The sequence below is a fragment of the Penicillium roqueforti genome (genome assembly GCF_015533775.1).
Source record: "Penicillium roqueforti strain LCP96 04111 chromosome Unknown scaffold_12, whole genome shotgun sequence".
NCBI classification, from domain to species: Eukaryota; Fungi; Ascomycota; class Eurotiomycetes; order Eurotiales; family Aspergillaceae; genus Penicillium; species Penicillium roqueforti.
This window is the reverse complement of record NW_024067576.1, coordinates 107,839-133,463: the sequence shown is the minus strand read 5'-3', so window position 1 is coordinate 133,463 and position 25,625 is coordinate 107,839. Positions and strand designations below refer to the sequence as shown.

The window sequence follows — 25,625 nt, the reverse complement described above, 5'->3', positions numbered from 1 at the left end:
TCAAGGAGACACTGTTATTATTGCAGATTCTATCTGAGGACACCTAGTAACTGGCCTGGAATTTGGCTGCGCAGTGTAAGCAGATATCAAACGTCTCAAAGAGAGCATCGAATGTTCGACCTTGCTTTCCTCCACACATGCATGCCACGAGTTCTTCATCGAGAGCTTCTTTGCGACAGACAAAACAATACTTGGATATCCCAGGTCCTTGAATGGCAAGGAAGGACAATCCACATCGTTCTATATGAATGAAAACTGTCAGCACGTTACTATCAAATTCAAACCATGAGGTGACTTACCCCAAAGATGGCCATTGGCGCACTGAGCCAACTGGGCTGAGGGCCACCCAATTCCCGCATTACAAACTTCGCACTTCTCATAAATGTGGCCGCCTGGGCCAGTGACCTGATCCATAGTCTTCGCAGATACCGGGACGGGGTTGCTGTTGCATTTGGAAATCTCATCGCTCAGGTCCGCGCCTGTTACTACTGCTAGACGCTCTAGAGACCGCCGAGTATGAAGCCGAAGCGACTTGTCCTCTTCACCCACAATGGAACGACAAGCTACGGCATAAAGCAGGCGTTGACTCTCCATGTCGGGTTCAATATTGCCGTCCTCACCAGGTAGCACGAAACGTATCACTTCTCCTGTCTGGTTATGATCATCGGGGATTTGCGCCGCAAATAGGGCTTGGGTATTGATCGTGGGTCCACTCTCTTCTGAAAAGACAACCATAGACCTGTCGTCAGAGGTGATGCGATACTCGATCATGTCCGTGGGATGTGAAGTGAAGATAGCCGCAGTCATGTTGCGATAGGCTGCGAGTCCCCAAATCCTGGAAACTGACATTCCTCCCAAGTCGTGCTCTAAGTCATAGTCATCCTGAAACTCTTCAATCATGCGTTTCCATTTTGGTTGTTGCAGAGCGCTGTTGCTTTGTAGTTGGCGAAGTTCTGTGACTAAGCCAATTCCACCGAGTGTACCTAAGTAGAGCTTGCATGTGTCGCTTTGTTCATTCACGGAAGTGAGCATTGCTATAGCTGGTCAGAAGTGCTGAAAGGGCCTCATAGGTCTTTAAATAACATACCCGAAATTGGCTCCAGGTGCCTTGCTTGATGGCCCTTGTTGTCCTCGGTTTGTGGCTCGTAGATTGGATAGTCATGAAATACGAAGGCATCAGAATTGCTAACGCTACCTGTGTACGTATCGTAGGGCATAGATATGGCGATGAATGCTGCCATGGCGCCCACTGCCAGGACAATGGTTGTGGATGATCTCTGTTAGGCTTTTATTAGAGAAATGGCGCATTTTAGCATGGATGTAAGAAATCGAACGTACGGTATGGAGCCATCTAATAGGGCCAGCGATGTTGTGATATGCCCATTTCTCATTCAATTGATCCAGGGGATGCTCTGTCAAATCGGCGCTTAACGTGTACTGTTGTGAAGTCTCCCCGAGCTCGCTCCCGAGAGTCACTTTGAGTTTCATTAGCCGAAGCTGCGTTCCGCATACCGCAGCTATCATGGTGACTGCGCAGCCAAAGTTCCCCAGGCTCGTCGCGGGTGAAATCTGCCACGGACCACAGGAAAGCACAGTAGTACGTTGTCTCTCTTTCATTGCCTTCTCGAAGAGCGATCCAGAGCAGAACGGACTGTCCTTGGTTTCCGGGTTCTTTAGAGAGTGAAACGCCAGAATCTGAAGATCATAGGGCTTGGAAGGGCTATTCGTTGGGTCTGATCTGCGAACCTGCACTAGCATGACTTCATTGAAATCGTTCACAACCATTAGCAGTGGAATTCCCCAGCGGCTTTCGTGCGAATGTAAAAAGGAAGCGCCCGCGGTAGGCGTTGATGGCTTCAAAGACTCGCACCAAGTGAAAGATCGAATGTTAACCTTCCGAAAGGCATGGCTACTTGGGTCCTGTGATGGCTGCAGCTGTGACCAAAATACATGATTGGTGATGGCAACCCTGGTCCATTGCTTCTTAAGGCCAATGGGCTCCCAGAGGGACAATACCAGATTAGACGTCAGCACGGCTAGGACACTACGTCGATATTTGCCTAGTCCTGCTGGGGACCAAGCGAGACCGACCACATTGCTTTCTGAAAGGTCTGCAGCGACCGAGAAATCATCTCGATTTCCCGGAAGGTAGTTCGGCCATTCAGAGTTCGTAAACAAGTTGGCTCTAACACGAGTTATGAGCCAATCTTGGGTTGAGTTGGGGGCAGAGTCCTCATCTCTGCTAGTTTTTGGTGTCTATCAAAATGTCAATTATATTGAAGCTCATCGGATAACTAGATAAATACCAGGATTTGAAAGTATTCACCCGCAGCGATAGCAAGCTCACCGTCCGGGGACCAAGAAATGGCGTCATGGCAAGACGGAGATAATGACAGGGTCACAGGGTTCAGCATAGTGTCAGATGTCGGATCCTTGCCGTGTCAGCATTATTGGTATATAAAGTGTTCGCGAGGTAGAGCATGAGGATATGAAGAAGAAAAGCCAGAGTCTGCTTTTGTTTGGGTTGCATTCTGCTGGGTTGATTCCTGAGGAATCAGGCACCAACCACAAAAGACCCTAAGAATCCTCCAAAGATCACTTCAAAGTTGCAAAACGGGAGCGAAAGATAGATTAATGGCTTTATGGATATATATAAGAGATCTAAGGAAAGGGATGAAGAAAAAATAGCTCGAGAATGATACATAGTACTAATGTATCCATATAAAAAGGTCCGCAAAGAAACAGGCGATGAGTTTATACATAAAAGGTGAGTAAATACAATTTTCGGCCAATCCGCTATTCCAAATCCAAGAAAAGTGCACGTCTCTGCTACACGGGATGATATCCAAGTCTGCATTGTTCGTTTGAGGGCATCAGTCATAACTTGCCACCGAAGACATTGCATTGTTGGTGAAATCAATCCACCCGATCCAATCTCTGCACAACCATCGCAGTTGCAGCACCGCCGCCGTTGCAGATCGCAGCCACTCCATACTCGCCGGGCTGCAATTGGTGGAGCAAGGTGACGAGGATACGTGAGCCTGAGCTGCCAAGAGGGTGGCCGAGAGAGATGGCGCCTCCAAGCATGTTGACTTTGGCGTTCTGCAAACCGAGAATCTATAGGAGCTAGAAATTAGATCTGGTATGGAAGTTAGACAAATACGGCACTGACCTTTTCATTGGCTTTGATGACAGCCGCAAAAGCCTCGTTGAATTCCCATACCGCCACTTGGTCCTTGGTGATTCCAGCACGCTCCAGCGCCAGGGGAACTGCTTTGGAAGGGGCCACTGGGAAGTCTACAGGGTCAACGGCAGCATCGGCCGAAGAAACAATACGGGCCAAGACACGGCTGCCACCGCCATACTTGCGAGCAATATCCCTGTTGCCCAAGATCAGAGCGGATGCTCCGTCATTCATGCTAGATGCGTTGCCAGCGGTTACAGTACCACTCCCATCTCGTAGAAAGGCGGGTTTCAGGCCCTTCAACTTGTCGATACGCAAGTTTTCGAAGCCCTCATCCCGGTCGACAATGGTATCTCCTTTCTTGCCCTTCACAGTAACCGCGGCAATCTCGTCGGCGAACTTGTTCTCCTTCCATGCCTGCTGAGCGCGCTCGTATGACTGGATGGCATATAAATCCTGCTCCTCCCGCGAGACGCTGTGGTTCTTCGCAGTATGTTCTGCGCAGATACCCATGTGGAAATTGTTGTAAACATCCCATAAACCATCCTTGATGAGACCATCCTCTAGCTTGATCTCACCAAAGGGTGGCAATTGGCTGGCACGTGCCATATAATAGGGGACGCGACTCATGTTCTCCATACCACCAGCCACTTGTGCCTCTGCCAAGCCAAGTTGAATATTTTGTGCGGCAAGTGACACAGCCTTCAAGCCAGAAGCGCAGACCTTGTTGATTGTTGTGGCTTCAACAGTGGAAGGGAGACCGGCAAATATAGACGCCTGACGGGCAGGTGCCTGGCCTACTGAGCCCTGCAAAACATTTCCCATATACACATCCGTGATCTTCTCAATAGGTACCTTGGACTTGGCTAGGGCGGATTTTATTGCAACAGCGCCAAGCTCAGGTGCTGATACGGATGCAAAAGAACCATTGAACTACCTTGGGAGTTAGCGAATTGTTCTTCTAGAGGAGATTTCTCTAAAGGTACCCACCTTTGTCGTTGGTGTTCGAGATGCACTCAGAATGTAAGCTTCCTGAATCTCCTTGCATGTCGGGCGTGCAGAGCTGAACTGTCGCTGGGGGCAAAATGCGGGGAAGACCCGTTTGGGGAGACGAGCAGACATGCCTGCGGAAATCATGACTTTGTTTTAAGATGAGGGGGTGAGTGGTGAGGTCACAGTATTGAGAAATCAGATTGTGAGAAGGGATGATTAAGGACGAAGAACTGAGGAATGCTGTTGCATCTGCATATGTATTGAAAATTATCCGCCCTTATAACCGCCTACAACCGCCACTCCGCTTGAACCGAGGCTTCTTCCGAGGCGGTCGGGTTAGGTGAACCTTGGAACCTTGGGAAAGCGCTAGTTAAAAGTTTTTGTTAAGGAAATTATCCCGAGGTCACATAATTCTTGCTGAGTCAGCACTGGAGTAGCCGTGGAGTTTCCCGGGGCCCCGGGAAACTGCTCGGAAATTCACTCTAGCCTGATTGGGGTGGTTTCTCCATTGGGCTAGTTCATCCGGACTTCCCCTCTATCGGTTCGCTGCATATCGCCTTACCGTATCAATGACCTGTCGGGTTTCCTCTCCTTCCCCTCTCCTTTCTTTCCCTTCACTTCTGACTGTATTTGCAAATCCTGATATCTAGCTACATACACACAGCTTTAGCAAACCATTTCATTTACTTTCCGCCTCCCCCCGATTCGATCATGTCTACATCCGCCCGTCGTCGTCTGATGCGGGACTTCAAGGTACGCGTCAATATTGTCACCTCGCCTTAGGCTATTCGAGACGTTTCTACTGTACCCATAAATAATCTCATATAAAGCTATCCCTATGAGCCCGATTTGCTTCTTAAATTCTTCCCCGGTGTTCTGTGTCCAAGATGATTTGCCCCGCTAACATTTCCATACTCACAGCGCATGCAAACCGATCCCCCAGCTGGTGTCTCTGCATCTCCAGTCGCTGATAATGTCATGACATGGTATGTGTCTTCCGCGGCATGATTTGAGGCTCTTGACAATGATTCTGATGAAATGCTAGGAATGCCGTCATCATCGGCCCCGCCGATACACCGTTCGAAGATGGCACATTCCGCCTGGTCATGAATTTTGAAGAACAATACCCCAACAAACCCCCGGGTGTGAAATTCATAAGCCAAATGTTCCATCCTAATGTGTACGGGACCGGCGAGCTCTGTCTCGATATTCTGCAGAACCGCTGGAGTCCGACATATGATGTGGCGGCTATTCTTACTAGTATTCAAAGGTATCGCTGGCTTGTCTATGAAAGATCACTATACAAATTCTAATGTGCGGCTCGTCAATTCTAGTCTTCTGAATGACCCCAACACCTCGTCTCCGGCCAACGTCGAGGCCTCGAACCTCTACAAAGACAACCGTAAAGAGTACACCAAGCGAGTGCGTGAGACGGTCGAGAAAAGCTGGGAGGACAACTGAGACTGAGCAGTCTCATTTGCTCAGCCGAGTTCGATGCGCTGATATTCGTACGAATGGGCACAGCAGCTTGACCTTTTGATCTGCACAGCATGGGGTTTATGGCGCTTGGTATCTTATTCTTTCAGTTTGTGTATTCTTTTCTCTCCCCACTTTTTTTTGACGTTCTTTTCTTTTCATTTCATGTTCTCTCTCTTTTTTGATATCTCTAGCTCATGCTTTTTCCTCCTTCACCAAGTCATGTCATCCGAGTTTACAAGATTAGTCACATAGTTTTAGTGCATTAGCCTGCATTTCCTGCAAACCTTGCGCTTTGATCCTGTGACGTGTTCGTTGTAAGGAATATAAATGGGCGTGCAAGTAAACAAGACGTGCAATCATATGCTTCATTGTATAGTTCCCTATACATTAAGCTTATCTGCAGGATGGTTGCATATCCGAGTCCGGGGGCGGTAAGCCCAAACGGGGTCACAGTCAACAGTTGAAATCCCACTCTTTCGCGTCAACCCCCTCCCCTGCAAAGTCCCATTGTAGGTCTTCTTGGTTTGGCCGTCCTTTCTTTGCGGCCTGACTGCTGCTTTATCTTTCTCTTCGTTCCTTGCTCGTTTTGGTCCACGTTGCACGTGGACCCCCTGACCCTTAAACCCCTCCTCCGAGCCACTACACCGCAACAGACGAGTTTCCATTTGAAACGCCTCTGACGAACTTCGCGGCCCACCTACCCCTTTTTGGGCTCTATCTTCTAGCTTGCGCGTGTCATAGCCAAGTCACTCTACAAATATGGCGTGAGTACGCTCGGCCCTATCGTGCGTTGGCCATCACTAATATGGTTCCACAGGTCCGCGGGGTCGAACACCATCAAGGGTATGCACAGACTGGCATAATAAAATAAAGTGCGTTCTACTAGGACTTGGACTGATTGGCCATATATAGTGGTTGCTAGGTTCCGTCCGCAAAACAAGGTCGAATTGTCCTCTGGGGGTAAGCCCATTGTCGAATTCGAAAATGAAGAGTCATGTAGCATCAATGTGAGTCCGAACTGAAGCCATAACTCACGAGGCTATACTGACGGAATTCTAGTCCCGAGAGAACACAGGGGCCTTCACGTTTGATCGGGTGTTCCCTATGGACACCGCGCAAAGCGATATCTTTGACTTCTCTATCCGACCGACGGTGGACGATATTTTGAATGGATATAATGGAACAGTTTTCGCTTATGGTCAGACTGGTGCTGGAAAATCATATACGATGATGGGTTCCGACATCGATGATGACATAGGGAAGGGTATTATTCCACGCATGATCGAGCAAATCTTCGCCAGCATCCTGACCAGCCCGAGCAACATCGAGTACACCGTGCGGGTCAGCTATATGGAAATTTACATGGAGCGGATCCGTGATTTACTCGTGCCCCAGAACGACAACTTGCCAGTTCACGAGGAGAAAGCTCGTGGAGTTTACGTTAAAGGATTGCTGGAAGTCTACGTATCTAGCGTGCAGGAGGTCTACGAAGTTATGCGCCGGGGAGGAGCAGCACGCGCCGTCGCTGCAACCAATATGAACCAGGAATCGTCCCGCTCCCACTCCATCTTCGTGATCACAGTCACCCAGAAGAATGTCGAGACTGGGTCTGCTAAGAGTGGCCAATTGTTTTTGGTTGATTTGGCTGGTAGCGAAAAGGTCGGAAAGACCGGCGCAAGTGGCCAGACTCTGGAGGAGGCCAAGAAGATCAACAAGAGTTTAAGTGCGCTAGGAATGGTAATCAACGCATTGACCGACGGCAAATCGACACACATTCCTTACCGTGACTCCAAACTCACTCGAATTCTCCAAGAATCCCTCGGTGGTAACTCTCGAACGACTTTGATTATCAACTGTTCGCCTAGCAGCTACAACGATGCGGAAACAATCTCAACCTTGCGTTTTGGTGTGCGCGCCAAGGCCATCAAGAACAAGGCTAAGGTCAATGCAGAGCTGAGCTCCTCGGAGATGAAGCAACTGCTGCGCAAGGCGCAAAGCCAAATGACGAATTTCGAAAGCTACATCTCAGCGCTTGAGGGCGAAGTCAGCCTGTGGCGTAGCGGTGACAGCGTTCCCAAGGACCAATGGACCCCCTCTCGAGGAAACGAAGTTGTCAGTTACACGAAGGCTGAAGCCCGCGGCCCACGGCCGAGTACGCCTTCACGTCTGCAGGAGACTGCGCGTTCAGAAACCCCGCGCCCAGATTCACGGGTTGGAGATCGGTCCAGCACCCCCAGCCTGGTGCTGGAGAAGGACGAGCGCGAAGAATTCTTGCGTCGTGAGAATGAATTCCAAGACCAGCTTTCAGAGAAGGAGTCACATATTGTCAACGTGGAGCGCAGCCTCCGTGAGGCACGCGACGAGCTTAGGTCCATGAAGGAGAATGGCGCGCGAACCGGCAAGGATAATGAGCGCTTGGGCACAGAAGTCAACGAGCTCCGTATGCAGCTCGAGAAGGTCTCCTATGAGAGCAAGGAAGCCGCTATCACCATGGATAGCCTTCGGGAGGCCAACTCGGAACTCACAGGCGAGTTGGATGAAGTTAAGCAGCAGCTTCTGGATGTCCGAATGAGGGCAAAGGAGACTACTGCAGCACTTGATGAGAAAGAAAAGAAGAAGACTGAGAAAATGGCTAAGATGATGGCTGGGTTTGACCTCGGTGGCGACGTGTTCTCCGATAACGAACGCAAGCTGCAAGACCTCATCCAGCGCGTCGATGCTCTACACCAAATCAGCTCTGCAGGTGAACTCATTGCACCAGACGATATTCTTGACCTTCGCACGAATCTTGTCGAGACGCAAGGCTTTATCCGACAAGCCGAGCTGACCGTGAACGACCGAAGTGACTTTGGTGAGCTGCAGGACAGCCGCCGTGCAGACTTGGAAAAGAGGCTAGATGGCCTTCAACGAGAGTATGAAGATCTCTTGACGCGCAACTTGGGCGAGGGCGATGTGGAAGAGATCCGAGGAAGGCTAGAGCACGTTTACGTGGCAAAGAATGAGGCTGAGACTGCGGCGGCCGCGGATCTTCGTTCTGACATTTTACGCAAGGATGAAGAGTTGACCAAGTTGCGACAATCGCTTGTCGACAGCCAGTCCCGGACCTCCACCAATGGTGCCGCAAGCAAGACCTTGCAGCAGCAGATTACCGAGTTCGATGCCATGAAGAAGTCTCTCATGCGTGACCTGCAGAACCGCTGCGAGCGTGTTGTAGAGTTGGAAATCTCCCTGGATGATGCACGAGAGCAGTATAACAACGTCCTTCGATCGTCGAACAACCGGGCTCAGCAGAAGAAGATGGCGTTCTTAGAGCGCAACCTCGAGCAATTAACCCACGTGCAGCGTCAACTTGTGGAACAAAACAGTAGTTTGAAGAAGGAGGTGGCAATCGCTGAGCGGAAACTGATTGCAAGAAATGAGCGTATTGCCAGCCTGGAAGCCCTGCTCCAGGAGAGCCAAGAAAAGCTTACCCAAGCCAACCACCGGTATGCGTTGACTTATTCTCCCTGATTTCGCTTGTTGATACTCGATACTAACTACGCTGATAGATTCGAAGCTCAACTCACCGCTGTTAAGGAACGTCTGGAAGCAGCGAAGCAAGGTTCCACCCGCGGCTTACCGAGCATGGATGGGAATGCGAGTTTTAGCTTCGGGGGATCGCGCATCGCGAAGCCACTCCGCGGGGGTGGTGACGGGCCGGCGAATTCGAACGTTGCGGGCGTACAATCGCAAGAAGCGCCCGGGAAGCGCAGCAGCTGGTTTTTTGATCGCCGATGATCCTAACCCACTGTCAGAAGGCTGCTCGTCCCTTGCGCAACTGCTTCTGAGGCTTGATAGCTGTCTGCCGTGCACCCCGGACCTCGTGCAATTCGTGCTTGTTTCATTAGCATGTGGTTGATCTGGGCTGATATTGATCTATATTGATTCCTCTTTACGCTGTCTCACGAGTTTCTTCTATTTTTTGATCATCTGATCAACAGGCTTTTCTTCTTGTTTCTGATATGATTTTGATACATATTTCCTTTCCCATGTTTCCTTGCCTTGCTCATTCCAGTATATTAGATCGCGCCCTGCATGCCGGGGACTGGCTCTTGCGTCTTCCCGATACCCTTGTACATCAATTCCAGATAGAATGGAGAAGAGCTGGTAGTTAGTCTGCTGGGCCGACTTGAGTGATTTTGATGTGACATACTATACTCCGTATACGAGGCGACAATGGACTGGTTCGATCCTTATCAAAGCCAGCGCACCATTCCCACTCTGCCTAAAGGAGGTTGTCGTCTTTGGAAGAACACAGCGTCAAAGTCCGATCAAAGTCAAAGCCAAGTTGACAGACACTACCGTATACATACACTTCACTACCAAGGTTGTACTTGTCTCAAATATACAAAAGATATGAGGGGGTAATCAAAAATATGACAAGAGGAGAAAAAAAAAGTAAAGAAACAGAAAACAGATAAGACAGAGAATATGCAATGCAACCCCCTCGCCCGTCCAAAAAAGAATGCCTCACATTGCGCCAGTATTCGCCCAAGCAATCTAAACTAATCCGTCGTAAAGCGACAAAGCACTGACGATGGTTTCATCCCGTTTGCTGCCTTCTTTGAACTCGTCGATGTCAAGACTGCCATTTTCATCCTTGTCCATCATGCGGAAGATCTTTCGTACGCGTTTCTCTGGGGTATCTTCATCCTCGGGGAGTTTCACCATGGATCCAACCTGTATACTCATTAGTTCTTTTAAGGGTATCGTGATTTCACGAACTGCATTGTGCATACCATCTTATAGATCGCCTCGACAATGGCCAGCATTTCTTCATAGGTGATTTTCCCATCGCCGTCAATATCGTACAATTGGAATGCCCAATCCAGTTTATCCTCCATCTTGCCTCGCGAAGTCACGGAAAGGGCGCAGATAAATTCTTTGAAATCGATCATACCACTGTTGTCCGAGTCGAAAACGCGAAAAACATAATTGGCAAAGGATGACGGGTCGCCGAAGGGAAAGAACTGCCGGTATATTTTCTGAAACTCCTCCTTGGTCAGAGTACCAGACGGGCAGTCCTTGAGAAATCCTAGACATGCCCATAATCAGCGATCGCTCTTGAGACTTGATGTTTCGTATGTTTCCCATATATCCGCATACCTTTATACCATTGTTGTAGCTCCTTCTTATCGAAATGTGTTGCCCTTTGCAGCTCATCGAGCTGCGTCGGTGAAAGCTTAGATTGACTGTAGAATGTGAAACACGAGGGTCAGCGCAGGGTTCTCCTTTGAATGTAGGCAGGGTATTCAGCGTGATTCTCAGACCAAAAGTACGGGGCCTTTGGTACTGGCTTGCTCCCGAGATGACGCGCATCCTGAGATCCGCGGAGTCCGTTCCACCGCCATTTCAAACAGGGTGAGAGGATGGTTAGAACTTACGACTTTCCCATGATCAAAAAATAGTTCTCTAGAACAGTATCAAGAGCAAGTTCAAAACAAATCTGGGAGTGATGGCTTGCAATGAGCCCGGAGTGGTGACGCGGGGTAGAAACAGGTGGGATGTGTGGCTGGGTTGTGGCTGAGTATGTCTGCGCAAGGGGGGCCCCGGCGACGTAAGAGGAAAGATATAATAAGGGGGTTAATACAAGAAATGCAGTTTCTAAAAGATAGAGAAGAGGTTGAAGGAGGCGAGAAAGGACGGAGGTCCAGAACATCCCGAGGCTGGGCTTGGCAGACAATCTCATTACCGCGTATATACATTTCTCCATATCAAACAACTATCTATCTGCCATGAGACCTCTCCAAGCATTGAGAACGATTCTTTTTTTGGAAAGAAAAGAAGGGCACAAAAACAGACACAAGAACAGGGTATGTCTTCTCTCGTGACCAAAAATGCAAGGCTAAATGTTACACCAATAGCAAAACCTTTAGTCCACCTTGATCGAGCCATAGATGCGGTGGATGAATGCCCAACTGGCGAAGAAACCAATGGAGCCTGGAGAGAAGTCAGCAAAAGAAGCCCATCCGCAAGACATGGGAACAAAAACATACCAGTCAGAATAAACACAATGAAGGCGATCAGCGCCGAATAGCCCACATAAAGCACTGCCCCCGTTAATCCACCAAAGCTGACCCGTGTCGCCCAGAAAATGAGCGCATTCAAAAAGACATATCCTCCGGTCATACCCGCGCCTATGAAGGCGCGCCAGTGCCACCGGTAGTTCTCTGCACACAACAAGAAATACACCAGCAAGACGGTAGTAGCCGCAGAGGTAATGATCATCAAGCCGTAGCAGAGGAACAGGAATCCGAACATGTAGTAGATCTTGTTGGTCCAGAGGGAGGTCATTATAAAGTACAACTCGACGAAAATCGCACCAAAGGGGAGAATTCCGGTCAGCAGAATCGATGGAATTGTGCGCAGGCTACCAGCCATCGGAGGAACCTGTCGAGGAATTTGGTTCGTCTTGGTAGGACCCTCAAGCGGCTATTGGGAAATGAAGTTAGTCATCGGAATGTCTGGATAACGGGATTGGAATTTGATAGTACCGATTGCTTAAAGCCCAACCAACTGCCTGCCACGCTCAATGGCACGCTGATAACAAACCAAATCAATACCAGTGCCAACATAGTTCCAAATGGTACGGCACCGCTAGATCCCTTGGCCCAAACAAAGAGATTCAGGATGAAGAAAGTACCGAATATAATGCCAGGTATAAATAGAGGTGTCATGATAATGTTGCGCCTCCAAGAATCGCCACCAAATGTCTTGTACACTCGCGCCGACACATAACCACCGATCCCACCGAAAAGGGCGGAAATTAGGAGAATGGCAGTAGCCAGGAATCCGCGGTTGGAAGGAGAGAGGAGACCAAGCAGGGCAAATGCTACAAATAAAAATCAGTACAAAGAGAAGAAGAGCGGGAGTCAGACTACTCACCGACAGTCACACCAGTCATCATAAATAGCTGGGCGCCGTTGCCAACCATCACACTCAGCAGCAACGGAGATTCGGGGCACCGGAAGACATCGCCATGGACCAACTTCCAGCCAGAATCCTCCTGGACTCCATCTTCGATCGCAGCCGAAGTGCTATCCAAATCCTCCAGGTTGAACGAATCCAGCCTGTTATAGCGAGCAATATCCTTCTTGAGCGCGCGGACTAGAATCATGCTGACCATACCCACGAGGAAAACCACAAAGACAGCCGAGTTGATGAGAGAGAACCAGTGGATTTTAGGGTCATAGACATGAAGATACTTATCCCACCGGGTAGCCCAGGCTGTGGGGGACTCCTTCCAGTACACACTATACGTCCAGGTGACTGTGGTCTCGCCGTCCTCATTGAGCGCGAGAACATTGCCCGGGGTACCACATTCAGCGGCCCCGCCTTCTAAATTCCGGGAGTCCTTGCGAGACTCAGGCTGGACAAGCACTCCAACCACGCGATATTTATCCTTGCCGCCAAAGCCCACCTTATGGTAATCAATCACAATGTCATAGTGATTGTTGAGCAGAGCCTGCCCATTGTCATCTAGCTCACCCAGAGAGAAGCCAGGGTTATAAAATTTGGTCTTGGTAACGCCGTCATAGTTCAACTGCGCGGCTGGCAGCCCATCCACAATCCAGTTAATGTTGTAGCCCTGAGCTATTCGTCGATTGGTCCACTTTGCGCTGCGGGCGTCGAATTTGGCCTCTGCACATATCGATTTGCAGGTCTCATTCTTTGCCATGTGAAGCTCGAATGGCGAGGTGCGAATGCGGTCACCGAATAGAATGCTCCCCAGGGATTCCCTCACATCTTTAGGACCATCTGCTGGTCGGCAGAATCCAAAAGCCGGATGATAGTAGTCATATGAGAAGACCGAATGAAGCTGGTCATCGCGAGAGAGGCTGGGGGTGAGGTGGTTGACATAAAGCGGAACTGCTTGTCCTTCGTCGTAGGAGGTCGGCGCAACACCCGGCAGATAAAAGGCCGTAGTCAAAGAAGGGATTGCTAGTAGGGTCGACGAGAGAAGAAAGGCTCGATCGGCGAACCGCATGTTGGGTGTTTCTATAGACTTTTGAAAGCCTAGAAACCAACCTCAATGGCTTGTTTCGGAGAGGAAAGGAGTAGAGCTAGTGTGTCAATGGGTGATTGTGAAAGAAAAAATGGTTGTTTACAACAAGCATCTACCATAGAAAGAGAAAATCACGTTCTCATCCGTGAGAAACTCGCGATACTCGAAGGGAGATAAAATGCGAACTGCGAGTGACAGACTGGCAATGACGATCGATCATCGAAGAGTGCCTTGGTGCCTTGTCTTTATCACACGTGACTGGCGTTATCGTCGAAGCGGCCAAATTTTTTTTGTTTCGCGAATTATTGTTCTCTATAAGCCATCAACTTTCAATCATGGCTCCAACACAGGCGTCTGCGCGCCCTCAAAGTCTACCGACATTGCTAGAGACTCTGAATAATTGTCTGTCGACAACTGCCTCCTCTCTACCCAAGCCACACAAGGATGCGCCCTCCGATGTCACGATCGAGCCTCCCAAAGACGGCATTTCTCTCCTCGACACCAAGAGCGAAATCCTTCTTTCCTACTTGCAAAATCTCGTATTTCTGATTATCTTCCAACTGCGAAATGTGTCAGCGAAAGAAACCCCAAAAGAGAAGAGCCAATCTACAGACAACTCCCTCGAAGATGATATTCGCAAGAAATTGATTGAGCTTCGGGTATTCCTCGAGCGTGGTGTCCGTCCTTTGGAAGGACGATTGAAGTACCAGATAGACAAGGTCATCAAAGCTGCAGAGGATGCGGAGCGGACAGAGAAGGCTCAGCCGACCAAGACCAAGAAAAGCCGCAAAGCTGCGACATCAGGCAGCGAAGCATCATCGGATGAAGACGAAGATGTAAACGGTAGCGAGAATGAGGAGGACATCGATGAAATGGCGTACCGGCCCAATGTCTCTGCCTTCTCCAAGGGAGTGGCCGAGCAGAAGAAGGCCCGTCCCTCCAAGGGTGCTGTCGAGAGTCCCGGAGACGGCATTTATCGTCCCCCGAGAATCATGCCAACTTCCTTGCCTACGACAGAGCGTCGCGAACGCCAGGACCGCAGACCCATTAGATCGAACGTCATCGACGAATTTGTCAGCGCTGAAATGTCGTCCGCACCCATGGCTGAGCCCAGTATCGGCAGCACAATCATTGATGGTGGCCGAACGGTCAAGTCAAAGAAGGACCGAGAGCGCGAGGCAGAGCGTACCACCTACGAAGAGACCAACTTTGTCCGATTGCCGAAGGAGACAAAGAAGGAATTGGCGAAACGAGGTCGCGGAAAGGACACCACGTACGGTGGTGATGAATGGAAGGGGCTTAATGAAGGCGCGGATAACATCGAACGTCTTACCCGGAGATCCAAAAGCAACGGAGCCGCACTCGAGAAGAGTCGGAAGCGAGTCCGCAACGAGGACGGGCAACGCGGTGATGGTGTCGGCATGGGCCAGGTTTTCGACAAGCGACGAAAGAAGGTTGACAGCTGGAAGCGGTAAAAAATGGTTGCAGGGGGCAATTCCCATGTGCAAAGGCGTTTCTTTCTGGAACTCAATCACTTTGGAGTTTTCTTGATTACCCAAGGTCCATCTTGACCAATGCATATATGTATCTACTTCTACGACATATATCGAATGGTATGATCTCACCGGATCAACTCGGTCTACTGTCTACAGCTGTCCACGGGTGGAAGTTTATATTCTACGTCTCACCGCCGGAATATAATGACTCGGCATGCCGATAGAAAACCGGCATCTGGTGTACCCTTCTAGGGCTGGCAGAAATACAATTTTTGATAGTTATGAGCTCTATGAATTATGTCACATCGATCGAAAGAAGAGGTCACGTAATTAAAAGCAACTCATTTGATTGGCGTAGCTTCCAACCGGTGTGACTCCGACGAGATTCACGTGTTAAACCCCGACCTGGATAGTCGAACATGACGTCACCGTATCACCCGAAGCTAGTTAACTACCTCTTTATATCTTCTCTTTCTTTCTTTTCCAACAACGCCTTTGAACGTTTTGACCAAAATGGAGAACCCAGGTGCGTTATCGATCTGATATTTTGGATTCATCAGCTAATTCCTTCAGTGGCTGATATACCTACCGTTATCCGGGGTCTAACACAGTCGCCGCCATCTTTTCAAGAAACCGTCCTTCACCGGTATTTTACCAACAATGTATCCTTTACTCATCCATTCTGCCGTGTGCCCAGCTTTGAAGGTAGCAGATGGTGGGTTTCAAAGATATTTCAATGGTATAAGATCATGTCACCCCGGATCGAGCTAGAGATCCATTCTATTGGTATGTCAACAGGAAACTTCTAAGGTTGTGGACTTCATAATTTTGACTTCAGACTCTGATAATTCTTTAGCTTTTGATGAAGATAAACTCAAACTCTATGTGAATATGTCACAGATCTTCACCATCTGGCTTGTTCCCTTCCATGTCGCTCCGGTGACTCTCACTACGGTCTTGGACCTGACGTACGATTCGGTCAAAAGCGATGCTACGACCAATGGCGACCACAAGCTTTACTACATTTCCAAGCAAGAAGATCTATATCAAACATCGGAGTTTGTCAAGTTTATCATGCCGCATATCGGGTATTGGATTATTTTTGGTTGGCATCTCATTGCAAGCCTTTTCTGTCTCCTGGGTGTGACTTTGCTATGGCCTATACTCTGGCTAGAGGAGAAGCGTTATATCCCCGATCGCTTTTTGCGAGGGGGAAATTGGGCTTACAATATGGAGAAGAAGATTCCAGAAATTAAAGGGCAATGATGGAGTTGATTTTCTATCTTCAGGTGGATATTGTTGAACGTGAGCGCTATGTCTGTCCTTGCGTTTCTCGCCTATTTTACCGTATACCCCTATGTAGTAAAAGTTGCACACCTAACTAACTGGAAACCCGATCCTGACGTTCAGATGAATATATAAGAAAAGATCGACAAGCTATCGGACAAAGCGCGGGAACACACCAACAGACTTCTGGCTAAGCTAGCCGAAGAAGGAGAGGACACGGCCCAGGCGTACTTTGCGGTCTTAGTGCTTTTATTTTACATACAATACATGTGTCTTATGCAATTGTCTTCCAAGCCGAACCAACCAGCCAAATTTCCATTCAAGCCATGACCTTCCCAGCTTTCAATGCACATGTATCCTCATCATGACACTGAGTGAATATCATAGCAACCCAATTCAATCAGCTTTCTTTGATTCGGGCTGTTTCTTCAGCTCCCTGCGGAACGAGTTCTCTTGCTCCACAAACCTCATAGGCAAGCCACGGCCAATACCAAAGAACACGAACAACGCCCACTTCCAACGGAACGGGTTAACGACAAGGACGAAGAAGTACCAGTAGATTAGTTCAGCATAGGTAAAGAAGTCAAATGCTCCCGTGGGCGCCAGACGCTTCATGAACCTTGTGAAGTCAATCCAGGTCTTCATCCACATTTCAGTGGGTCTGGTCAATGGGTCGGTTAGGAACATGAGAAGGAATCGCGTGTAGATTCCAATATGCATATTGCCCACTGTACCAATCGCATCGACGTAGGTACTATTGTTTGCGCAAATATCCGGGTACTTGGGTGGGAAAACTTGAAGATACCAATTAGGCGGTCCGTAGGGTTCATCGAAACACTCATTGGGCAAAAAGGTTAATGAAGGCCGTTTGAAACCAGTTGCCATGACGATGATATCTCCCTCGACCAGTTGTTCATGGCCAGGTCCTCCCTTTGGGACGCCTTTAGATCGATAATTGAACACCACACCGTTCTCTTCCACAGAAACGATGTCACCTCGTAACCAGTGGGCTTTGCCCTCGCGGATCTGGTTAAACAACTCGTCGTTGGCCATCGGAGTCCCGGTAAATATTCCCTTGTCTGTCGGCGCAATGTCTTGAAGATCACGATAGAAAAACTTGCGCAGCAACCATTCAGGAATCCACGAAAGTGATGTTTCCTGACCGAAGATGTTGCATGCAAGGAGAGACTGCACCAGTATGTTGCGAGGAATAATCCATTTATCGGACCGAGAAAGGACATCAATCTCGGCAGCCTCATTTTTGACGGCGAACTCCAAGGCCTCAATGGCGCTAGCACCGCCTCCCACAATGAGCACCTTTTTGCCTTTGGCATTTGTGCCATCCAACTCGGAGGAGTGGTAGATTTGGCCCTTGAACTTTTCTTGGCCGGGTAGCGGTGGCATTTTAGGATCTCCACAAACGCCTACCGTGGCCAAGATGCCGTCGAAGCGGCCATACTGCTCTTCGTCATCGTTGATGATCCACTGGCCATTCTCGGTCTTTTTCACGGACGTGACTTTAGTCTCGAAGGCAGTACGTCTTTCCAGATCATATCTCTTCCAAACATCAACGATTTGCTGTTTGATCTGTTGCTGGGTGGGATATGCGCTGTCGAACTGGACCGAGGGATGGAAACGGTACATGACGCTGTGGACCTGTAATGCAGAGGTGGAATTGACTCTCTGTAAAAGTATTAGCAGGTATTTTAACTAGGAATAAATAGAAATCAAGAAAACTCACACTCCAGATGCCTCCCAATCCTTGTTCTTTGGGTCTGGATTCAAACAATTGAACATCGAAGCCATTGCCAACACAGTGGGCAGCCGAAGACACACCGGTTAGGCCTGCACCAATGACCGCGACTCTCTTTCGAGGAAGATTTGGATTCAAAGCTGCAGGGGGCGGGGGTATAGGAGAAAATATGTAAACCAACACGGCTTGTATAACCATGTAGAGCCAGGTAAAGGTCTCTACGAATGGATGCCGGATAAAGGCCGAGAGCGCCGAGAGAAAAGACTCAGAACCCATACTTCTTGCGTGAATGGAAATTAGGATCAATTGGGAAGGACAAGAAGAATCGAAATATTTGTACTTCCCATTCCCAGCTCTGTGACGTTATGCTCTCCTTCACATGTGATCGTTAGTCCAAGTTATATGACATCATAGGAAGGATCCTGGTTTGGCCGCACGTATGGAGTATCGAGCCCTGGAGGTAGACTATACTTAGATAACTTATGCTATGCTATGTCATGCTATGCCATGCTATGCTAGAAGTAGATATTCTCCATAATAGTCTCCACGTAAGGAAGTCCCATGTGATATTGGTGTATGTATCTTGCCCGGCTTTGTATGGGGACTATACTACTGACTGACAAAGAAGTCTAGTTTTCTGGGATATCACTGTGTTTCAAGTAGGTGAAAATCTTACCTATTATCCATGACTTCTATGGAAATAATAATATATCCATCCTATGTTGCATATTATACGGAGCATAGATAGATGGTAGAAAGACAATCCGAGTGAAGTGGCACCAATCCATTTGAACCAAATCAGAACTGCTATCATAAATTATATATTGATTGAATCCCCACTAAAGCACCCAATGTCTTCACGAAATTGAATAGAATTGAAATTGAATCAACTCCCCTCGTTGGACACTTGTATACAAAGGGCGGTCACGGGTTCTGCCATCAATGCCGTCAACAGACGAGCCTCTTGACTCTGTGACCCGCCAGTTGGGTTTCTTTGAACGTTGAGAATGCCAAACGACACAATGATCGTTCAATCAAATTAATTCTTCTGGTGCGACTCTACCAGTTAACCGAGTATCTCGCGCTTTCAACATGAGTCAAACACCTGTCCTCGACCAATTCCTCGGCAGTTTGCAGGAATTGGTCCAGAAACGCGATGGCGCCAAAGTCCAGGACTTTCTTCAGCTCGAGCCGCCACTCTCGGACATTTACCAGCGCATGATCAGTGAACTACGACAGAATTATGGCCCGGGCCCCAAAAGTGACGCCGAACTTCTTCGACGATGCGAGCCTCTCGTACCGCGATCCAAAAGTAGCTCATGGACGGCGTTCCCGACTTTCGTCAAGCTCTACCTGATATTCCTACGCGATATGAACACAGATAACCTATTGGAAACATACAACCAATTGAAGGCGCTGCTCAAGTAAGTTTTGCTGCCCTCGCGAAGAATTCTGAACGCACTCTGTCCCCGGTCGAGGATTCTACTCATGTCTTTGGGCTTGAAAGCTGACTCGACCGTATCGTTAACTGCAGTCAATGCGTGCTCGCACTCGGAGATAGTCAAATGGGTGTCGTCGTTCTTCCTACGGTTCTCTACTTGTCCAAAGTGCTGGCAAAATTGGCAATGGGCCTTGATCGTCGACCGGACCTGATCGCGCATATTCGACGAATGGAGGGTCTGGCGGCTCACGACGAGAGCATCGAGAAGGTAACTTTGGTGGAAAAATCGGCCAACGTGGTGCGCGAAGCGTTCATTAAGTGCCTCACCGATCGCACCGGCACTCCCGGCCCTACTGGTAAGCCGGAGGGCAAGCGCATCGGTATCTACCTCATGGCTAATCTCTGCCTCAAATTGCTCTTCCAGGTACGGAGGCCTATCCTTGAATATCTCACCTTCCCTTCGAATCTTGATGCTGACGGAACACAGTGCGGCAAACTACGCAACGCCGAGCAAATGTTTGCAAGCATCAGCGCCCAATCACCCCCCTTGGCCTACTTCCCAGCCTCACAGCGTGTCACCTACCTCTATTATCTCGGGCGCTACCTTTTCGCCAACAACCTCTTCTTTCCCGCCCGCATCGCTTTGCAGGCCGCCTATGACCAATGCCACCGCCAGGCCATAAGCCAACGACACTTAATCCTCTCATACCTCATTCCGTGCAACATTATCTTGGGACGATTTCCATCTCAGGCACTCCTTCGACGACCAGAAGCACAAGGATTAGCGGAACACTTCCAGCCACTGTGTCGATTGATTGTCCGAGGAGATTACCTGGCTTTCCGACAACATCTCTTCTTTGGCTCCCCGACTGCTCAGTGGTTTGCACATAAGGGAATTCTGTTTACCCTCCGAAATCGATGCGAGATTCTTGTATGGCGATCTTTTGCACGCAAGGTTTTCATGTATGGAGGTTCGTACGGAGGTCCGCAGGCGCAGGCGCACAAGGGACCTCCACCAATCCTCAATCTTAAAAAGCTCGTTGTGGCGACACGATGGCTCCAAGCGCAGCACGCAGCATCCGGAAATGGCCCGGCAAATGCTATGGCGTCCTCCAACTTTTATGGATCACAAGTCGTTTCCGAACCTACTGATCTCGACTACGCTCGCCTAGAAGGGGCAGATGGAAGGGCCAGCCCCGCCACTGATCAAGAGATACTAGAAAAATATGGTGATTTTTTAGCTCCGGATGGATTTTACACCGAAGAAGGGCGATCACAGCCCAATCCTCCGGGTCAACTGATCGACGGAGACCCGGAAGAGAATTATGGCGAGTACGAACTGGATCCATATGCGTATGACCCCGACGACAGGACAGAGGCAGACGTATCCATGATGCAAGAGATCGAATCGATTTTCGCATCGTTGATTACACAAGGGCTGATGGGCGGCTACCTTCTCCATCGTGAGCCTCGATTTGCCGTTCCTGGTGCCAGAATCAAAGGCATCTTGCCCACAGGATTCCCCAACGTCTGGCAGACCATATCTGGACGCGAGAGTCATGATTCCAGTGTTCCCGGTTGGGTACAGCCTCGAGCGCCTACAGTAGTTGGAGCAGCTGGAGGGGGTAGGGTGGTCAATCTCGCTGGAGCACGCCCAGTCGGCGTCCAATAAGCTCGGTTTTTCTATTTTGTTTCTATTTTCCTTTCTTTTTATGTTGATGATACCGATATTTTAGTTCTGAATTTGATTTGGTACAAACATGAATAGTAAATGTAGTCATCTCACACTCACTCGTCCGGCTCTAAATGCGGAGACCTCGGGCATTCTCCTCATTCCATTCTCATTCCATTCTCATCTTTCCCTTGTCTTCTTTTTGATTATTATTTATCATGGATCATACTGCCGCTGTACAAGAAATCTCAGCACGGGTAGCGGACTTCCACAGTCGCCAGCAACCATTTCGTATATATCATGGTGCTACCAACAGTACTCGGCCCTCCAACCGATCTCTCTCCAACACGGTCAGCACAGAACCTCTCACCCGCGTCCTCGAGATCGATGTCGCTCGACGTACAGCTACAGTCGAGCCCAATGTCTCTATGGATGCTCTAGTGGCTGCCACCAAGGCCCATGATTTGGTCCCTTTAGTTGTTGTCGAATTCCCCAACATCTCGGTTGGCGGCGGGTTCTCGGGGACATCCGGGGAGAGTAGTTCTTTCCGCGAGGGATTCTTCGATCATACAGTCAATTGGATTGAAATGGTCCTGGCAGATGGTCAGGTGGTGAAGGCATACAATGACCGCGTCGAGATGGGATCGGAACTGGCGGATCGACGCTCGGACTTGTTCTGGGGCGCCGCATCTTCCTTCGGGACCTTAGGAGTGGTCACCTTGTTGGAAATTCGATTGAAAAATTCACTGCCACTGGTGGAACTGAAATACTATGTCAATTCCAATATGGAGGACGCGGTGCGTGCCTTTGAAGAGGCTAGTGCTGATCCAAGCACTGAATATCTGGACGGAATCGTCTATGCAAGGGACAAGATCGTCGTTTGTGCTGGAAGACAAGTTGAACAGACTTCTAATGTAAAGCCTCGGCGCTTTACTCGGCGACAAGACGATTGGTTCTATTTGCACGTTGAACAGATTGCTCAATCCAAGATCTCCGACCGAGAGAATTCTCCTCACATGCCAGATGCAGTGGACTACATTCCTCTCACTGACTACCTTTTCCGCTATGATAGAGGTGGTTTCTGGGTTGCGCGTTATGCTTTTAGCTACTTCTGTGTTCCATTCACCTTTCTTACACGCTGGCTCCTCAACCGATTCATGCACACCAAGGTGATGTATCACGCCCTACACGTCAGCGGGCTTGCGCGTCGATATATTATCCAAGACGTCGGTGTACCAACATCCACTGCTGCCGAGTTCCTGGACTGGCTGGACCGCCCTGAAAACTTTGGCCAATATCCGCTTTGGCTCTGTCCGCTACCACCAGGAAGTGCCGGTGGTTTGGAAGGAAAGCCGGCAGATGACGACAAAGGAGTCGATGCACAGAGGACACGACTCCTCAATTTTGGAATCTGGGGGCCTGCCGCCACCACGGATGAGGTCGGTTTTGTGGCTCAAAATCGACGGCTAGAACATAAGGTCCACAGTCTTGGAGGAAAGAAATGGCTATATGCACATACTTACTATACAGAGGACGAGTTCTGGTCCATCTATAACAAGCCCGGTTATGATTCTCTGCGGGAAAAATACCATGCACAGCACCTTCCGTCTTTGTATGAAAAGGTCCGAGTGCATGAATCTGATCTCCCTGGTCCACATCGGGGGGAGTTCGAGAGTGGGTGGAAAGGATCGGTCAAACGTGCTCTGTGGGACGTCTGGCCATTTTGTGGTCTTTACGGAGTTTACAAGGCTTGGAGGGGAGGAGACTACTTGTTACGAAAGGAGGTTCCCAAGAAGAAGACCGACTGAATAGAATATATCGAAAACATTCAGGGTATCGATGCATTCCGTCCAGCCGGAAACGCCAGGCCATCCAGCGCATATGCATGATGCAATAGAGAACAGCAAATATGATGAAGACAAGAAAATCCCCGAAAACAAAAGGAAACCCAAAAGAGAAACCAGAAAATCCGAGAAAGACGGAATGGAAGTGGAGGAGCATGTCTACTCTACCACAATGCGTCCCTCTAGTCGAGGAGAGATTCCCGACGTCCAGGCCGGAGTGAATTCCCCTTCGCCGTCCATAGTATTCAACGTCCTGCACTGCAGACCTGCGTGCCGCATCCATTTTCGGACAACTCGCCGCGCAATTTGTAGAAGATACTCCTCTTCAGCGGATGATTTCGCTGGTTGAGTGACGTAATTTGTGGTTGGTCGCGAGGATGTGAGAATCTCTGGATCCTCGTCTGAGTCGGAGTCCATGGCATTACCATTCGTCTCGTCCCCGGCGATAACGTTGGTGCCCTGTTCGACTTCTTCGGGAAATCGACCATAGTAGTATGCTGACCGGGCTGTCCGCCGGAGTGCAGGCCGCGGGTTCAGCAGGTCGCATGCTTTCTTCTCTTTTTTAGGAGATGCTGGCTTCAGCCAGCCCTCACCATGCAGGTTACGATGCACAATACTCCAGTGCCGACCTAAGCTGGCGCTCCAGCGGTTCCATTTTCCGAGGACTTTAAGACTTAGGAAATATTGCCGTAGGATTGTACTGATGAGCACGCCATTTTCCTCAGACACAAGCTCTTCCACATCACCTCCTTCGGATTGGATAAGCAATGACGTGAACCCGTCTTTTCCTCGGGCCATATACCCGCGTGTGGCGAGAAGATAGTCACGTTGTAAGTCAATAGGCTCGCCGCCAACACGGGCGAATGTAATTCGTGACCCCGACGGTGCATCCATTTTAAACCCGTACTTGATATTGGATACTTGCGAGAATCGCCCCTCGAGTGCAGGAAGCTGGCTAACCCCATTCTCGAGTGCAGCTAGCAGTGCATGGCCTGGAACGCGCAACAACACCACGGGGTCTTCGAAAGGGAAGCAGTTCAGTAGATCCTTCAGCTTCAGTATTCCTGGCGGATAGATTTGATCGCCGCGAATTGTCCCGCCCGCCATCATGGCACAATCAGCCGCATAGTAGAAGCGCATCAGGTCACATACAAAATTTCCCAAATTAGATTCACGCTGCCGCACAGTAGAAAACCGGCCATCGAGCGGGCTGACCGTAAATCCGATTGGCTTTTCTAGTTTAGCCCTGAGGCTGGAAGTTAGGCGGGTCACCATCGCCACCATATCAGGATCTTCGGGAATTGAGCGAACAACATCTCGCCGTACAATATTGAAATCCCAACCAGGCAAGCCGTCCGGTTTGCGGAAAGCCTCAATGTAACTCAACTGTTTGAAGTCGGTCCCTGACCGCATCACATGGATTCCATTGACAACAGCATGGGCGTAAAAATGATCATGGCCTCCGAGAATGATGTCCACAAGATCAGGTGACAGGTTGTTAGCCAGTTTGTAGTCGTTCGGTTCACGTTGGTGGGTGACAGCGATGACGAGATCTGCTCCTTCATCTCGGAGCTGTTTCGCAAGCACTCGAGCTGTTTGGGATGCGGATTTGTAGATCAGATCAGGCGGAAGAGAGTTTATTGTGCCGAGCCTAAGGTAGACCCGAGTAAGCAAAGGAATGAAAGCATCCGAAGATACATTCTAGGAGCGCATACCATTCTCTTTCTCCAAGACCCAACACACCGATCTTGAGCCCATTGGATGTCAACATCCGAGACTTTCCGCAGTCGGCTATTGGGGTATCCGCCCCTAGTGCTGGGTCAAGAACGTTCGCTAATAGCCAAGGAAAGTGACATTGGCTGGCCAAATGGCGGAATTGGGCGACTCCAAAATCGAGATCATGGTTCTAGGTGGGTGCTCAGATTAGCGGTGTATGTAGGCCTGACGGGCAGCTGGTTGCCATACTCACACCCACACACGCTACATCGGTGCCCACAGCGTTGAGGAACGGTACCATATGTCTGCCCTTTGTGATTGTACTTTCGATACTCGGGTTGAAAGCATCGCCGGAGAAGAAGGTCAGGATATCGGGCTGCCCGGCGAACTGTGGGTGATAACGGTAGTGATTTACAAGGGATTGGAACCGAGACACCCCACCGACAGGCTCTGCAGAGCCAGATCTATACGAGATAATTTAATATCATCCCAGGTTGAAGTTTATGAAGCTAGGGGGAGAAAGGGATGGAGAGACAAGCATACTCGACGTGGTAGACATCATTATAGTGGATCAAGCGTAGATCCGGAGACCCAGTTCGGTCAGAGGAATAAGTGACGGAAAGACCGTCTGTTCCGATGCTTGACATGAAAGTCTCGATGTTATGGGAAAGGTAGGAGGAGATACTTGAAAGGAAGAGAGGAGAGAGGAGAGCAAA

The 25,625-nt window shown here is 49.4% G+C and overlaps 12 protein-coding genes across 12 annotated transcripts; 6 read left to right on the top strand and 6 right to left on the bottom strand.

The window, feature by feature from the left end:
* Nucleotides 1-43: 43 nt before the first annotated feature.
* Nucleotides 44-2,414, bottom strand: LCP9604111_5188 (uncharacterized protein; the record flags this gene model as incomplete). Its single annotated transcript, XM_039072970.1, has 5 exons — nucleotides 44-240; nucleotides 300-1,034; nucleotides 1,088-1,277; nucleotides 1,339-2,256; nucleotides 2,307-2,414. 5 exons carry the CDS (start codon nucleotides 2,412-2,414, stop codon nucleotides 44-46), a joined length of 2,148 nt encoding a protein of 715 aa, XP_038928650.1.
* Nucleotides 2,415-2,916: 502 nt separating this feature from the next.
* LCP9604111_5187 (thiolase family protein) lies at nucleotides 2,917-4,321 on the bottom strand (the record flags this gene model as incomplete). Its single annotated transcript, XM_039072969.1, has 3 exons — nucleotides 2,917-3,117; nucleotides 3,173-4,117; nucleotides 4,175-4,321. The coding sequence occupies 3 exons, from the start codon at nucleotides 4,319-4,321 to the stop codon at nucleotides 2,917-2,919; spliced, it is 1,293 nt and encodes a 430-aa protein (XP_038928649.1).
* Nucleotides 4,322-4,888: 567 nt separating this feature from the next.
* ubc2 (E2 ubiquitin-conjugating protein RAD6) lies at nucleotides 4,889-5,638 on the top strand (the record flags this gene model as incomplete). The annotated part of the gene is made up of 4 exons (XM_039072968.1): nucleotides 4,889-4,930; nucleotides 5,099-5,163; nucleotides 5,223-5,447; nucleotides 5,512-5,638. 4 exons carry the CDS (start codon nucleotides 4,889-4,891, stop codon nucleotides 5,636-5,638), a joined length of 459 nt encoding a protein of 152 aa, XP_038928648.1.
* Nucleotides 5,639-6,415: 777 nt separating this feature from the next.
* On the top strand, nucleotides 6,416-9,433 carry LCP9604111_5185 (putative kinesin family protein (KinA); the record flags this gene model as incomplete). Its single annotated transcript, XM_039072967.1, has 5 exons — nucleotides 6,416-6,420; nucleotides 6,474-6,499; nucleotides 6,569-6,663; nucleotides 6,716-9,141; nucleotides 9,205-9,433. The coding sequence occupies 5 exons, from the start codon at nucleotides 6,416-6,418 to the stop codon at nucleotides 9,431-9,433; spliced, it is 2,781 nt and encodes a 926-aa protein (XP_038928647.1).
* Nucleotides 9,434-10,195: 762 nt separating this feature from the next.
* LCP9604111_5184 (EF-hand domain-containing protein) lies at nucleotides 10,196-11,090 on the bottom strand (the record flags this gene model as incomplete). Its single annotated transcript, XM_039072966.1, has 4 exons — nucleotides 10,196-10,375; nucleotides 10,435-10,730; nucleotides 10,802-10,887; nucleotides 11,080-11,090. 4 exons carry the CDS (start codon nucleotides 11,088-11,090, stop codon nucleotides 10,196-10,198), a joined length of 573 nt encoding a protein of 190 aa, XP_038928646.1.
* A 477-nt stretch (nucleotides 11,091-11,567) lies between these two features.
* Nucleotides 11,568-13,682, bottom strand: LCP9604111_5183 (transmembrane 9 family protein; the record flags this gene model as incomplete). Its single annotated transcript, XM_039072965.1, has 4 exons — nucleotides 11,568-11,635; nucleotides 11,692-12,127; nucleotides 12,190-12,527; nucleotides 12,581-13,682. 4 exons carry the CDS (start codon nucleotides 13,680-13,682, stop codon nucleotides 11,568-11,570), a joined length of 1,944 nt encoding a protein of 647 aa, XP_038928645.1.
* A 353-nt stretch (nucleotides 13,683-14,035) lies between these two features.
* On the top strand, nucleotides 14,036-15,175 carry lcp5 (small subunit rRNA maturation protein LCP5; the record flags this gene model as incomplete). The annotated part of the gene is made up of 1 exon (XM_039072964.1): nucleotides 14,036-15,175. The coding sequence occupies one exon, from the start codon at nucleotides 14,036-14,038 to the stop codon at nucleotides 15,173-15,175; it is 1,140 nt and encodes a 379-aa protein (XP_038928644.1).
* A 534-nt stretch (nucleotides 15,176-15,709) lies between these two features.
* Nucleotides 15,710-16,462, top strand: LCP9604111_5181 (uncharacterized protein; the record flags this gene model as incomplete). Its single annotated transcript, XM_039072963.1, has 3 exons — nucleotides 15,710-15,722; nucleotides 15,770-15,982; nucleotides 16,053-16,462. 3 exons carry the CDS (start codon nucleotides 15,710-15,712, stop codon nucleotides 16,460-16,462), a joined length of 636 nt encoding a protein of 211 aa, XP_038928643.1.
* Nucleotides 16,463-16,879: 417 nt separating this feature from the next.
* Nucleotides 16,880-18,512, bottom strand: LCP9604111_5180 (flavin-containing monooxygenase; the record flags this gene model as incomplete). The annotated part of the gene is made up of 2 exons (XM_039072962.1): nucleotides 16,880-18,166; nucleotides 18,225-18,512. The coding sequence occupies 2 exons, from the start codon at nucleotides 18,510-18,512 to the stop codon at nucleotides 16,880-16,882; spliced, it is 1,575 nt and encodes a 524-aa protein (XP_038928642.1).
* Nucleotides 18,513-19,328: 816 nt separating this feature from the next.
* On the top strand, nucleotides 19,329-21,349 carry LCP9604111_5179 (uncharacterized protein; the record flags this gene model as incomplete). The annotated part of the gene is made up of 3 exons (XM_039072960.1): nucleotides 19,329-19,660; nucleotides 19,771-20,101; nucleotides 20,165-21,349. 3 exons carry the CDS (start codon nucleotides 19,329-19,331, stop codon nucleotides 21,347-21,349), a joined length of 1,848 nt encoding a protein of 615 aa, XP_038928641.1.
* A 218-nt stretch (nucleotides 21,350-21,567) lies between these two features.
* Nucleotides 21,568-23,157, top strand: LCP9604111_5178 (FAD-binding oxidoreductase; the record flags this gene model as incomplete). Its single annotated transcript, XM_039072959.1, has 1 exon — nucleotides 21,568-23,157. One exon carries the CDS (start codon nucleotides 21,568-21,570, stop codon nucleotides 23,155-23,157), a length of 1,590 nt encoding a protein of 529 aa, XP_038928640.1.
* Nucleotides 23,158-23,352: 195 nt separating this feature from the next.
* On the bottom strand, nucleotides 23,353-25,556 carry LCP9604111_5177 (putative 5'-nucleotidase; the record flags this gene model as incomplete). Its single annotated transcript, XM_039072958.1, has 4 exons — nucleotides 23,353-24,844; nucleotides 24,909-25,099; nucleotides 25,163-25,373; nucleotides 25,453-25,556. 4 exons carry the CDS (start codon nucleotides 25,554-25,556, stop codon nucleotides 23,353-23,355), a joined length of 1,998 nt encoding a protein of 665 aa, XP_038928639.1.
* Nucleotides 25,557-25,625: the final 69 nt, after the last annotated feature.